A 15,124-nucleotide genomic window follows, 5' to 3' on the forward strand; every position below is an offset into this window, starting at 1 on the left:
TAATATAACAAAAAATAACTAATATGTATGTAAATAGGCCGTTTTATATTCGATATCACTATATTTAAATACATAGTAAATAGAGCAATGTCTAAACAAATTTCTACTTACAGATGCCATCGAAGAACGCAAGAACAAACTGTCTCAATGGGAGAAGGCTCACCAATATCTATTCGATGCAAACGAAGCCGAGGCGTGGATGAGCGAACAGGAATTATACATGATGGTAGAAGACCGTGGAAAAGACGAAATTTCCGCTCAGAACTTGATCAAGAAACACGAGATCTTGGAACAAGCGGTAGATGACTACGCGAATACCATCCGTCAACTAGGTGAAACTGTCCGTCAGCTCACTGCTGAAGAACATCCTCTAAGGTAATAATCACTATTGTAAATACAAACAATGGTCTAAATTGTTAACATAAATATTATGTTTGATTGATCAAATTATGTGCTGACCAAAATGTAGTAATAATGCCTAGCAACATTCCAAATATAAAGAAAGAAGAAATAAATATTGTTGCAGTTATAGCTTCCTACCTTCGAGCTATTAATTAAAAATTGTTTACTATTATTACTTTCTCTGTCTCTTTTATATAGGTAGGAAGAATTATATAGCAAAAAGTTTTGTTTCATTTTTATTGCATTTTTTATAATACTAAAAGCTCTAAATAAACCCAACAGCGAACAGATCTCCGTGAAACAGTCCCAAGTGGACAAACTATACGCTGGTTTGAAAGACCTAGCCGGTGAAAGACGCGCCAAACTCGACGAAGCATTACGACTCTTCCAACTGTCGAGAGAAGTCGATGATCTGGAGCAATGGATCACTGAGCGCGAACTGGTCGCTAGTTCGCAAGAGCTTGGACAGGATTATGAACATGTTACTGTAAGTAGTAATATATTTTTAAGCTATTGCATAGCTTCTATCGCGGGCCTTGAGCGCGGGGACCGAATTCAGAAATTTAGTAACGAAAAGCCTCACGCTCCCCACTCCGACGGGCGCGGAGGTGTGGCTTGAAGGCATTGCATGCAATAGCTTAACCGCGGCAGTCCCCGAGTGCCACACATCTTTTTTTCGTTGTGGGTGTGGTTTTTGTTAAAGTGTTATTTGGAAGGTGACTTGGTCTTTAAAATGAAAAAAGGGTAAATACATAAATAAACCATTTGTTAATAAAAAATGGTACTTACAAGGATATAAAATTGTCATTATATTCATCATAAGGCGAACTGGTGGACGTTAATAGAAGTTAGTTTATTCCTTTATTTACACAGTTTATTGTAATTTATTTGTTCTAATTAATCTAACAATTTTCTAGAAAATCCATCTATTATTTTATTGCAGCTGCTCTGGGAGCGCTTCAAGGAATTCGCTCGTGAGACCCAAATGGTGGGCTCCGAACGCGTGGCCACCGCGGAACGCATCGCCGACCAGATGATCGCCATGGGACACTCGGATAACGCCACCATCGCGCAGTGGAAGGAGGGCCTTAAGGAGACCTGGCAGGATTTGCTCGAGCTTATTGATACTAGGACACAGGTGAGATAGACTTTTTTGATGCATTTTTTGTCCAAATTGATTTGATGATATGTAAAAAATGACACATTGACAATAATACTTTACATAAGATTTTTTTTTGTCAAAGATTATATCATCTGTAAGATACATATAACATTATCAAAGCAGAAAATAGTCTTGTATTCCTCTGTGATAACATAACGTGTCTATATGAATTTTAGTAATAGGCTGGTTTCATTTTTTTTGCAAATTACTTGATTTTTTTTGTCAACGATTATGTCATCTGTAAGAATAAGATACTAATTATTAATGTGATTAAGTATATACAATTAATTACGAATTACAATTCGTCTATATCAATTTCATACAGCAACTATCTTTGGGTTAATTTACTTTTTTTGCAAGTTAATATAATTTTTAAATTGACTATTGTATGCTTAATAAACGTGTGTGAGCCAGATGTTGGCGGCGTCCCGCGAGCTGCACAAGTACTTCCACGACTGCAAGGACACGCTGCAGCGCGTGAACGAGAAGGCGCGCGGAGTGAGCGACGAGCTCGGCCGCGACGCGCTCTCCGTGTCCGCGCTGCAGCGCAAGCACCACAACTTCATGCAGGACCTGTCCACGCTGCACAACCAGGTATGAGATACCTTTTTTTGAAGTGAAAACTTCTTTAGCGGCGTTGGGTATAAAATCTTAAACTCGCGTCAGGACACGTGGCCTGATCGAAAAAGCGTAAGACGGATGTTTTTTTTTTTTACCCCTTATATTCCATGCGTAAGACGGATACCATTCCAAAATATCAAACATGCTGAACGTTAATAATCAAGTTTTCACTTCTGCCGGCACTCCCGGAGTGCAACTTTTTTTTTAATAGTGGGGAAATCTTCCAAAGATACCCACGGCCCCCCGGGGAAGCAGCCGTGGGTTATGTCGGATTCTTACCGACTAAAACCCCACTGTGTTCCGTCGAGCCGCTTTAATGATGGGGCCGCGGGTATTGGTTAGAATTCTTCCGCGACCCATGAGATACATATCTATAATAGAGTATTGTTGAAGAATACATTGGGTTTATCGACGCATTCAACTAGAAAGAACTGGACTTTTACGTATAATCTATGCTGAGAAAAAATACTGATTTCTTATTACATTAATGATTTGAAATAATAGAATTTACTGTAAATATCGGGAAGGTTCTTGAAAAGTATAAAATTGTTTTATGAAATGAAATTCTACAGCATTTCTATAATTGCAATGTATTTTACATACCTGAATACAATATTTACATTTATACAAATGTAAAAACTATTTAATGTTTTGAATAAACTTGAACGTAATAAACTTGTACACTAGCTGTGCCCCGCGGTTTTACCCGCATTGCTCAGCTCCTGTTGATCTTAGCGTGAAGATATATAGCCTATAGCATTCCTCGATAAATGTGCTATCTAAAACCTTCTACCAAAAAGAACAAATCGGACCAGTAGTTCCTGAGATTAGTGCGTTCAAACAAATAAACTTTTCAGCTTTATAATATTAGTAAATAAGTGATCTTATGTAAATTACGTCCTACTAACTAATGAGCGTGTGTAACAGGTTGAGGCGATAAACGCGGAATGCTCGCGTTTAGGCGCGTCATACGCGGGCGAGAAAGCCGCTGAGATAACGCGTCGCGCGGGCGAAGTGGCGGACGCGTGGCTGGCGCTGCAGGCCGCGTGCGAGGCGCGTCGTAGCAAGCTGGAGGACGCCGATCAGCTCTACCGGTTCCTGAGTCAAGTGCGCACGCTCACCATATGGATGGATGATGTAGTGCGCTCTATGAACACGGGGGAGAAGCCCAGGTGAGGACAGCTTTTGTATGGTATATGATAGACGAAAAGATTGACAATTTTTTTATTTTTTCGGAATTAGTGATGAATTATTATTCAGATATTTGATAAATGAATGATATTATTATTCAGATTCGAGTAGTTTTTATTTTATTTAACTTCTTAAAATTATATAGTATTAAAATTGTAATTATTAATTTAACTAGATTTCCGCCCGCGGCTTCGCCCGCGTTTTCAAAGGAAAACCCACATCGTTCCCGTGGGATTTCCGGGATAAAAACTATCCTATGTGTTAATCCAAGTTACCCTCTATATATGTGCTAAATTTCATTGTAATCGGTTAAGTAGAATTTGCGTGAAAGAGTAACAAATATCCATACATCCATACTTACAAACTTTCGCCTTTATAATAGTAGTAGGATAAAGTAATAGAACCATCGTTTTTATGTTATTTAATATGCAAAGTTATCATTATAATATTATGTGATAATGAAGTGATCGAATCTTTCTGAATATTTCGTAATACGTTTTTAACGCCTAAATGTATCGTTTCCAGAGACGTGAGCGGCGTGGAGCTTCTCATGAACAACCACCAATCGCTAAAAGCGGAGATAGAAGCTCGCGAGGAGAACTTCGCGGCGTGCATTGCACTGGGCCGCGAGCTGCTCGCGCGGCAGCACTACGCGTCGGCCGACATACGCGACAAGCTGCACGCGCTCTCCGACCAGCGGAACGCGCTGCTGCGCCGCTGGGAGGAGCGCTGGGAGAACTTGCAGCTCAGTGAGTGATTGTTGTATTTGTATCGGCCGCGAGCTGCTCGCGCGGCAGCACTACGCGTCGGCCGACATACGCGACAAGCTGCACGCGCTCTCCGACCAGCGGAACGCGCTGCTGCGCCGCTGGGAGGAGCGCTGGGAGAACTTGCAGCTCAGTGAGTGATTGTTGTATTTGTATCGGCCGCGAGCTGCTCGCGCGGCAGCACTACGCGTCGGCCGACATACGCGACAAGCTGCACGCGCTCTCCGACCAGCGGAACGCGCTGCTGCGCCGCTGGGAGGAGCGCTGGGAGAACTTGCAGCTCAGTGAGTGATTGTTGTATTTGTATCGGCCGCGAGCTGCTCGCGCGGCAGCACTACGCGTCGGCCGACATACGCGACAAGCTGCACGCGCTCTCCGACCAGCGGAACGCGCTGCTGCGCCGCTGGGAGGAGCGCTGGGAGAACTTGCAGCTCAGTGAGTGATTGTTGTATTTGTATCGGCCGCGAGCTGCTCGCGCGGCAGCACTACGCGTCGGCCGACATACGCGACAAGCTGCACGCGCTCTCCGACCAGCGGAACGCGCTGCTGCGCCGCTGGGAGGAGCGCTGGGAGAACTTGCAGCTCAGTGAGTGATTGTTGTATTTGTATCGGCCGCGAGCTGCTCGCGCGGCAGCACTACGCGTCGGCCGACATACGCGACAAGCTGCACGCGCTCTCCGACCAGCGGAACGCGCTGCTGCGCCGCTGGGAGGAGCGCTGGGAGAACTTGCAGCTCAGTGAGTGATTGTTGTATTTGTATCGGCCGCGAGCTGCTCGCGCGGCAGCACTACGCGTCGGCCGACATACGCGACAAGCTGCACGCGCTCTCCGACCAGCGGAACGCGCTGCTGCGCCGCTGGGAGGAGCGCTGGGAGAACTTGCAGCTCAGTGAGTGATTGTTGTATTTGTATCGGCCGCGAGCTGCTCGCGCGGCAGCACTACGCGTCGGCCGACATACGCGACAAGCTGCACGCGCTCTCCGACCAGCGGAACGCGCTGCTGCGCCGCTGGGAGGAGCGCTGGGAGAACTTGCAGCTCAGTGAGTGATTGTTGTATTTGTATCGGCCGCGAGCTGCTCGCGCGGCAGCACTACGCGTCGGCCGACATACGCGACAAGCTGCACGCGCTCTCCGACCAGCGGAACGCGCTGCTGCGCCGCTGGGAGGAGCGCTGGGAGAACTTGCAGCTCAGTGAGTGATTGTTGTATTTGTATCGGCCGCGAGCTGCTCGCGCGGCAGCACTACGCGTCGGCCGACATACGCGACAAGCTGCACGCGCTCTCCGACCAGCGGAACGCGCTGCTGCGCCGCTGGGAGGAGCGCTGGGAGAACTTGCAGCTCAGTGAGTGATTGTTGTACTTGTTTGTTAAGTTTGGCTACGATACCGATTGAAAAAAATATGCAGATGTTTTTAATTTTTTGAAAAGTACATAATTGCTTAAATGTCCCGAAAACTGATATACTTTTTGTGTTCAACTTTCTCTTGTTACAATTTTTAGATCAGACAATATTTTACAGTTACAACACGCATTATAATAACTGTGATAATCAAATGTCCCAAAAAGTAACTATACCCAACTGGATAACTAATTCATGCCAAACTGTAGAACATGACACACCTCACAAAATGCCTTAACAACTGTTTCAAACCTCCCACAGTCCTCGAAGTGTACCAGTTCGCACGTGACGCAGCAGTGGCGGAGGCCTGGCTTATCGCACAGGAGCCGTATCTCATGTCACAGGAGCTCGGACACACTATCGACGAGGTGGAAAGCTTGATCAAGAAGCACGAGGCGTTTGAGAAGTCGGCCGCCGCGCAGGAGGACCGCTTTAGTGCGCTGCAGAGACTCACTACGGTAGGAGTTTGTAATGAGGGTCATAAATGTGGTTGGGAAGCTTTTGGGTGTGTGGAAGGGTGGAGGTGAACGTAATATATGCACATGTGGAGGGTAGATATATCTATTTTATGATATGGTACTGGAAAATGGCCATTAATTTATCAAAAATTAGTATCGCAAGAGAAATTAACAAATAATAAATACTTGCTATTCCTTTTGAGAGATAACATTTATATGTACAGAACGGTCAGACGTCTAGACGAGTTTAAAAAATTATATGCAATGTATATTGACTAATGAATTGAATATTAATTTGAAAATAAATAGAAGACACTTAATTTCATAGTTCATATAATATAAGAAACGTGTTTATTGTGTGTAGTGTTGTGCATGTTTTTCATTTTAAAGCATTCAAATTGAACTAAAAGATTACAGTGTTCATATGCTTCTTTTCTATTCTTCTTTTGTATCTTGTCTATATTTGTTTTAATTTTTCTTTTCTTAATCACCATTAGCTTGAAATGAACGCTGGAACTCTATGGCCCACTGCAAAACCGTGGATAATGTCCAATGAATCCTCCATCGAATACCATCCCCCTCCTATTCCCAAAAAAGCACCCCGAGTTCAAAACCTTGTGATACCCAAAAATGAACCCCACGTGGGAAAAGTTGTTCACGACATCATTCTGAAATCTGAAAACTATAAGCTACCAGAAAAATACAATGCGAGAGCAATAAGCATAAATTATTCGCAGAAACAGCCGGTTAAAAATGACTCACACTTGTGGAATGTTGTCACAAATCAGAGTTTATCCACAATATCTGAAACGAGTAGTCCGCCGATGACACCTATGTCTCCTTACAAATCACCACAGTCTTCGGATATCTATAGTTCGGTGTTCTTTGAATACACCAGTCACAACCAAGAAACCAACGAAAAGCTGGCTTGTGTCGATTTCATATTATGGGAAAGACTTGCGTACATGAATATTTTCCCAAATGTTTCTTTGCTCAAGCGTCGTAGTACGCCGTCAATATCGGGGACTATAAAGAATGCGCTACGCAGGTTGTCATGGAGAAGACGCTCTTATGATTGTGACAGTGAGAGCGATATTGCCGTGCTCTCGTTACCTGGATTAACTAGTAGCAATAAAACGATAAATGATTTAGGAAAAGATGTGAAATCAATACCTTTGTCCTCTTCCCTCCTGCTATTGACGCAAACCCGTAATATCCTTTCCCCGGATGGTGCATGGTACTATGATTATTTGGATGGTGTAAGTGTGGTGTTGGTATATTGCACGCGCTTGTAGCCCTATGTGTTTGTAAAGCTTATTTATTAATAATACCGATATGATATCATTAAGTTAAAAAAATAATTTTCCTTATTTATAAGGTTATATAATTGGGTTATAATATTTTGTTAGTAAAGACACAACATTTTATGTTAAATAGGCAATGTGGACTGGACTCCAAGTTGTAATTTATAAATATTGTATTATCCAAAAAATGTTTTATAAAACTTATATACATAATTAGTTTATTAATTACTTCTTTTCGAAGTTCTGTGCAGGCATAAATTGTAATATAAAATGCTATCTGCAAGCTATATGCCTTCTGAGTCTTGCGCATTTTTTGCCTGCTGTTAATGCTACACTAAACACACGCATAACCACAATACTATTTAATGACATCGCCCTAACAACTACTAAATCAAAGCCCATCAGCTTAACAACGTGTTTAAAAAATCGAAGCTAACACGTTCACCATACGTTTCAGTTCGAAGTGAAAGAAATGAAGCGCCGCCAAGAAGCGGCTGAAGCGGCTGAACGCGAGCGCAAAGAGCGTGAAGCTGCTGAAGCTGCAGCGGCTGCAGCGGCTGCACAGGACGCGGTGGACCGCGCTGCGTCGCCCGAACCACAGCAACCCGGTAAGGAATATGGTAATACTAGAATGTTCTCGAACTTTTCACTCGGTTATCATTGGTGGTTGAGCGTGCGCGTTAAATTTAAATACGCTCATATAGATGTAACTTAATTATAGGATTAAATGGTACTGGGATTAAAAAGTTCATCATACAGAAATATACATTATTTCTACAATGAATATAATGATTTTTTATGAAGCAAGGAACTTTTATAATTTATACAATTCTAATGTGTTTGAAAAAAAAAAACACTTTAGCAATTTGTAAAATCATTAGAAAATGCGCACGATCAACACATACCTTTGTGATAGGTCACTTGAAAGTGGCATGAATCTTAAGATTTTTATTTTCAATATAACTTTATTCAATTTTTAAGATTTGTGCCCTATAAACCGCTATCTGATATATCTTGCGAATGTGTAGTTAATTTATAGGAATGCTCCAAGATTGTCCTGTTTTAAAGTTTTATATTAACCTTTGTAATGCGGTCTGTTTAATGTTTTCTTTATTCTTTGAAATGTGTGTAGATCTCCCCGTGTATAAGATGGAAGCATTTGCATTTAATTTTATCTTTTTAGGGTAGATTTGTTACGATATATTCAGCTAGCGGTGAGATTTATATTAGGGTTGCCCGCTTTTAGAAAAAAAAAAATCTTGATTCTTTTTTATGTCTTAATATTTTTCGGTTTCGGCAATATATTTATAATAATAACATGTACATAAAACTACTGAAAGTGTTCAACCCTAATGAATTTATCAATTTACTTTAATAATAATTTTTAATCTGTACCCATATTAGAGAGTAATGTTCCCTAAGTACATTTTAAATATTAAAAATTGTGGTATAAGTGAAAAGGAAAACACATGGTCAAAAGTTAACACATCAAGTCACGGACTGCAACTAGCACGCATGTGTACCCGCACAACGACGAATCGAACGAACAATCTACTAACTGACACCGATTAACTGGTGAATGCTTGCAAAAACAAACAATAACACTATTACAATAAGGGTTATATTCCGTTACAAGACTTAGCACGTTCGCACTGCGATACAGCCAGTACATTTGGCGTCGCTTGCCGCTTTACGTGTCAAGTTTTTTTACTCTGTGACTTTTTCGCTTACTTGCGAACGAAATTGATTTTTCTTTTCCCCCTTTCATTGAATGCATTTTGTGATCATACTAAAGACTTACATATCTGTGTAGTCATTTCTGAACTATCTGGCATTTGAAAAACCGCCTTTAACATTTTCAAAGAATTGCTGCATATTCTCTTCATATTAACGCTATTTTAAATGTTCTTATATAAAAAACTAATATTTCATTTATATATTACATTGACATTTGAATTTGGTATAATCGACGTATAAATTTGCAAAGAATTAAAGTCTTTGGTGTGATCAAGCATCAGGCATGTCAAATTCGTTCGCCGAGTGATGCGCCATATAATCGGGGGTCGTAACTTAAATATGTGTTGTTCACAACATGCACACGCGTAGTCGTAAGGAGAACATCCACTAAAGCGGCTGAAAAGGCCCAAGAGCGACCGCATTCCCAGCCAGGTAACCGCGCTTATACTACCGATGTAAAACGTACCCGGGGCTAGTTGTACGCATGAGCTTACATCGTAGTTTGAACAACCATTTAATTTGGAAGGGTTATAGCCCAATAACGCATAGGGATGGTAGATATTAGCTTCGGGGGACGTCTAGTAGGTTCTATCCGTAGCTGGGTTTTGCCGCACAGTTTTATTTATTTTTGCACAATTATATCGTATTTATAAAATGTTGGATTATGTGTAATTTGTGTATTTAAAATGATGTTTTAAAAATATAATTAAAATCTCGCCTCATACTCTATGATGTTTTCCATATATGCACAACTTTCTTCTTTAGCAATATTTCAATTCATTTCATGTGAAGTTTATCATATTTATATGTTCGCTAAAGTTGCAACGATGCACATATTATTTAGTTTGTTATTATATCTGTGTCATCTTTGCATCTTCATAATTATAATTCTCATTGCAGTGCTGTTATACAATGTCATAATTCTGTTTCCAATGTAAACGCTAATCACGGTGATGGTTTGATACTTTCTTGTCTTTCCCTTTGTGTATTCATGTGTTTCTTTAATAATGCTGAGCTATATATTGTGCTGTGTCTATCAACTGTCACTTGAAGCTGTCTACGGTAAGGTAGGTATCATAATATGTCTTGTAACAGCGTTACTCTTTGCTATTTTATGTTGTATGCACGGCTTGACTTTAGCTTCTAAATATATATTATGCCATGAACTATATGTAGTTGCTTTAGTTTTTACTACACTCTATTATTATGCTTTATATTCATGTGCTTTAATGTATTCAGTAGCTTAATCATTTTAATGTTTTCACTAAAACCTAATAATAACAAATAATAAAAGGGGTATATTTAAACAATGAGTTTATTAATATTACATAGGTAGGGAAACTATACCAAACAAAAAGAATGTTGTGAGCACGAATGTTATTTTATTATTTAATAAACAGTTACAAGTGCGTCCTCGCTCTAGCACAAAGCTCGAATTAAAACAAAAAAAAGACGGGTTGCACTCCGGGAGTGCCGGCAGAAGTGAAAACTTGATTATTAACGTTGAGCATGTTTGATATTTTGGAATGGTATCCGTCTTACGCTTTTTCGATCAAGTCACGTGTCCTGACGCGAGTTTAAGATTTTATACCCAACACCGCTAAAGAAGTTTTCACTTCAAAAAAAGTAAATTTCTTACGTATAATTTCACATAGAGCGTATGAACTATTGCGCGACGCACTCGTAACGGACGCATGTACGTAACGTAGCATGCATGCCCGTAGCGTGTAGTAATTAGCACGTAGATGTACGCATGCAGACCCCCCCGCGCCCCCCGCGGTCAGCCCCCCCGCGGCCCCGCAGCCGGACACCCCGCCCCGCCCCTCCACGTCGAAACAGACGCCCGTTAAACCCGCACGCACCTCTAGTGAGTATGACACGTAGTAACAGTGGACGGTTGTTGATTCAAATTGTGCTTGTTCAAACTTTAAATTAAACTCATTCATGTAATGAAATAGTAGTTGTATCGTATTTACATTTGGAAGCTTTTATTATAGCGTATTTTTGGTTTAGTTTCAGACCAGACTTTTTCTTTCATTCATATTAGATGAACAGAGCAAGAATTCTTTGCTCCATTGAATCATACGTAAATTGCTAACTTTGTATACAATCATTTTTTCAAGAGAAAAAATTAACATTATTTCATCAGTTTTTAAATTGTAGTAGTAGTCATAGCTAAATCAAATTTGAATCAATAACGGACATTTTCACTTTAGAACCAATGCAGATGGTAGAAATAATCATTAAATTAATATCAATATAAGTAGATTTGTATGTTATGACTAATGTCATTAATTAAGGCATGCCTCCACTTAACATAATCTGTGTTTTCTGGTGTACTGGTGTTTTAAGTTTTTAATACAAAAATATCATTTAGTGAGCATGTAAATGCTTTTGTTTTATTTTGCTGCGACGCAGTGTTGTTTTTATGTTGCTTTGAATTACGTTTGTTTTTGTTTTTTTCTCCCCCTTCCCATCTCAAAATAATCCTCCATCTAACAAATCGTCTTTAAACCTTTCTAAAAAAATTGTCCTTTAATTACGTATATCCTTCTTTTCCCAATTCCAAATATCCATTGCTTCTTATGTCAAATTCCGCGAACCCCTACCACATGTCCACACTTCCCGTGTCCTGGTCACTCGAACAGCGCCCGGAACGAGCTCGACCCCGGCCACGCCGTCGACTTCCGGTAAGGTGAAGTCTCGGTCGCGGAGCAAGTCGCCGTTCCGGAGCTTCCGCTGGCGCACCGCCAAGAAACTGCTCACTGGAGCGCACCACAGCGATGATGAAGGTACCCATGGTAGTGGATAGAGGTGGATAGCATTTACGATGATAAAAAGAAGGGATAAATTTATGACTAAGCAAAAAATATATAAATGGTACATACATTCAAATATGACTACTGAAATGATATGGAAAATTTGGCAAATTGTTGCAAGTCAACTCAACTCCGAAACATTCTAAAAAAACAGGAAAATTTAAGACAGCTATCCACTTCTGAACATTACCATAGTCTAAATTGTGCAATAATGTCTGCGATGAACGCTTTGTGTGCTATTATGTTTGTCTAGCGCATGATTTGATTATATCGTTTTCGTGTGTACCGTAATAAAAGTATATCCAACAATTTCGAGTTTTATTCGAGTAGGTTCTCGAGTTTCATATCACAGTGACGTATCAAACCACACGTGTTCATTAGCTTTAGAAGTAGTTTAAGGTTTCCATTAGTATTTTTTACGATCTTTGAAACGATATTTCTTCAAATATCAAATCAAGGGTTGTATCAAAGTATGCATAATCATTAGCAAGTTTCAGGTGATTTTCTAAGATGTGTTTGTAACATTTGAATCGCTACACAGAGGGCGCTAGTCCAGGAGGGGAGGATGAAGGCGTAGAGGGCATGTTGGTCCGCAAACACGAATGGGAGTCGGCTGCCAAACGCGCTTCCAACAGGTATGATGGGTTCAGTAATCTTGACAATAACTTCTTATCGTTTATATAAGCTTTATTTTTTACTATAATATGTACAATGGTAATTTAATTTGATTTCATATTTTTGAATAACATTATAATGTTGTAGAAATATTTTCACGTGATAAGTTCAGTAATCATATTATCTTTATTTAGAACTATTCAAAGTACTACTTATATTCTTGAAAATTCTCTTTATTCGTATCTTAATACTAATATTTATTCACAGATCATGGGACAAAGTGTACGTGGTGGCGAAGGACGGGCGCATGTCGTTCTACAAGGACGCGAAGGCGTACAAGGCGGCGCCCGAGCAGCACTGGCGGGGCGAAGCGCCGCTCGACCTCAACGGAGCCGTCGTCGAACAGGCCGCCAACTATACTAAGAAGAAGCACGTCTTCCGTCTCAGGTAATGCTGAATTAGGGTGCACTCACACACATCAGTCACCGTCACGGCACGTCACCGGACAGGATTAAAAAAAAAAATGTATCAATAGTTCTAGTATGACTCTGTTCCCACACGACAGTCGCCGGCACGAAATCTATCAGTGACGTCACCGGTCAGGCACGTCAAATAATCTTTCCATACATGTATCATACTTTTATCCCCACTCACCCGGTGCCGTCACGTCTCAGTTCAGTCAGCGTCGTGCTACCGTCAATAATTGCTACATGTTCTCTAGCGTGACACACGTCTAATCACTGACTAACCTGATGTATGTGTTCAATGATTCAGTCAAACCGGCGACGTGACGGACGGACAACATGACGGTGACTGGTGTTTGTGGATACGTACACAAACCGTCACCGATCAGTCATCGGTGACTTGACGGTGACTGATGTGTGTGAGTGCACCCTAATAGATAGTTAATTTTAATGATTTTAGTCTATAGAAGAATAAATATGTATTTTTGATATTTGATATGGTATTGTTTGTAACAATAAGAGGATAATTACAATCTAAAGAGGTGAAAAATCTTATTTATTTGTTTCTATATTTAAGATAATTAATATGTATATTAAAGTTATAATAGATAGTAATGTATTAGTTTCAATTATATTAGTTTCAGTGAAACAGGAATCTTATCTGTTAAAATTACTAGTAATGTATGCGAGGCAGTACCAATTGTAGTTCTTAGTAAGTTCTTAAAATGATCGCAGATAGATTCGATTGTGTTACTTGCACCATTGGGAGCAAGTACACACATTATATTATTAGTAGATAAATAATAGTAAAATGATAATTATTGTTCTATTGAGAAATTACTAACAAGTAGATCTATGATGTTCTGTTAATAAATGAATTTGTATAGAATTTGTATAGAAAATGACGTATAGAATTTGTATAGAAAATGACGTGAAAAGTGTCTAATATAAAATAAAAACGTTAATAAAATATCTTACGATATTTTGTAACAATTTGTAAACTAGTCACACTATCATCTTAACGGCTATATCATCATAGCTGATAGCTGATTACCAATTTGTCAACGCACCATGTGTTACTGAACTATCTCTTGTGTGTCGGCAGGCTGTCGAACGGCGCGGAGTTCCTGCTGCAGGCGCACGACGAGGGCGACATGTGCGCGTGGGTGGAGTCGCTGCGGGCCCGCACGGCCGCGCCCGCGCCGCGCTCGCACACGCTGCCCGCGCACGCGCACAGCGAGCCCAAGCGCCGCTCCTTCTTCACGCTCAAGAAGAAGTCAGTGCGCACGCTCTCCTTCCTCTACTCGCCTTGACCACACCCCCCTATCCTGTCTGCTCGTCACTACATACATATACACATACATATACATTATGCTTTTTGATTTGATTCCTTCATCTACTCGCCTTGATACCACCCCTCCTACCCTGCTCCCTACACATACTACACACATACATACATACTTAGCATGTTCGAAAATTGTGTGCTTTATCCCTTCATATAATGATATCTAGCCTATAGCCTTCCTCGATAAATGGACTATCTAACACCGAAATAATTTTTCAAATCGGACCAGTAGTTTCTAAGATTAGCGCGTTCAAACAAACAAACTCTTCAGCTATATAATATTAAGTATAGATTTAATTGAGTGGATAATAATCTGACTTTTGACTCTTTCTTCGGCCACCACAGCCTAGCCTTTCCGATATTTTATTAGACTCCTTTACCTACTCGCTTTAACCTCCCTTCTCCTATCACCACAATCTAGCCTGTTCTAACTTTATTTGAATAGTTGCTTTGATCTGGTTCTTTCATTATTCGTCATAAAATACCCCTCCCCAGTTTATTTAAAATTTAATTGAGTCGCTTTTAAAAATGGATATTGTGCAAAAGAATTTAAGGCAATATTTCAAACATCATTCCGTGCTTTCAATTGTACGCTAAAAATAGCGCTAATAATGACATTAGCTGATTGCTAAAATAATTTGACGACGCGGTTGGCGCAGTGGTAAAGTAACTGCCTACTGAGCCGACGGTCCCGGGTTCGATCCCCGGTCAGGGCAAATATTTGTGTGATGAACTCAATTATTTGTTCTTGGGTCTGGGTGTTATTATCTATATATATGTATTTATTAAAATATTATATTTATCGTCGCCTAGTACCCACAACACAAGCCTTAATTGAGCTT

General features: G+C 40.4%; 1 protein-coding gene across 1 annotated transcript in view; it reads left to right on the top strand.

The window, feature by feature from the left end:
• The window catches only part of beta-Spec (spectrin beta chain), a 56,296-nt gene extending 41,443 nt beyond the window's left edge, over positions 1-14,853 (top strand). The window contains exons 25-38 of the mRNA XM_090104015.1: positions 114-375; positions 685-889; positions 1,346-1,540; positions 1,979-2,158; positions 3,113-3,357; positions 3,902-4,125; positions 5,802-5,998; positions 7,760-7,910; positions 9,409-9,471; positions 10,799-10,906; positions 11,688-11,831; positions 12,400-12,493; positions 12,741-12,920; positions 14,043-14,853. Coding sequence (XP_089960141.1) covers positions 114-375; positions 685-889; positions 1,346-1,540; positions 1,979-2,158; positions 3,113-3,357; positions 3,902-4,125; positions 5,802-5,998; positions 7,760-7,910; positions 9,409-9,471; positions 10,799-10,906; positions 11,688-11,831; positions 12,400-12,493; positions 12,741-12,920; positions 14,043-14,250 — 2,456 coding nt within the window. The 3' untranslated portion in view covers positions 14,251-14,853. The remainder of the gene's footprint in view (positions 1-113; positions 376-684; positions 890-1,345; positions 1,541-1,978; positions 2,159-3,112; positions 3,358-3,901; positions 4,126-5,801; positions 5,999-7,759; positions 7,911-9,408; positions 9,472-10,798; positions 10,907-11,687; positions 11,832-12,399; positions 12,494-12,740; positions 12,921-14,042) is intronic.
• The last annotated feature ends 271 nt before the right edge of the window (positions 14,854-15,124 follow it).

This window comes from Colias eurytheme, chromosome 7 (assembly GCF_061535395.1).
Source record: "Colias eurytheme isolate Ceu_HAF_F1 chromosome 7, ilColEury1 Martin Lab GWU primary, whole genome shotgun sequence".
Lineage (NCBI taxonomy): Eukaryota > Metazoa > Arthropoda > Insecta > Lepidoptera > Pieridae > Colias > Colias eurytheme.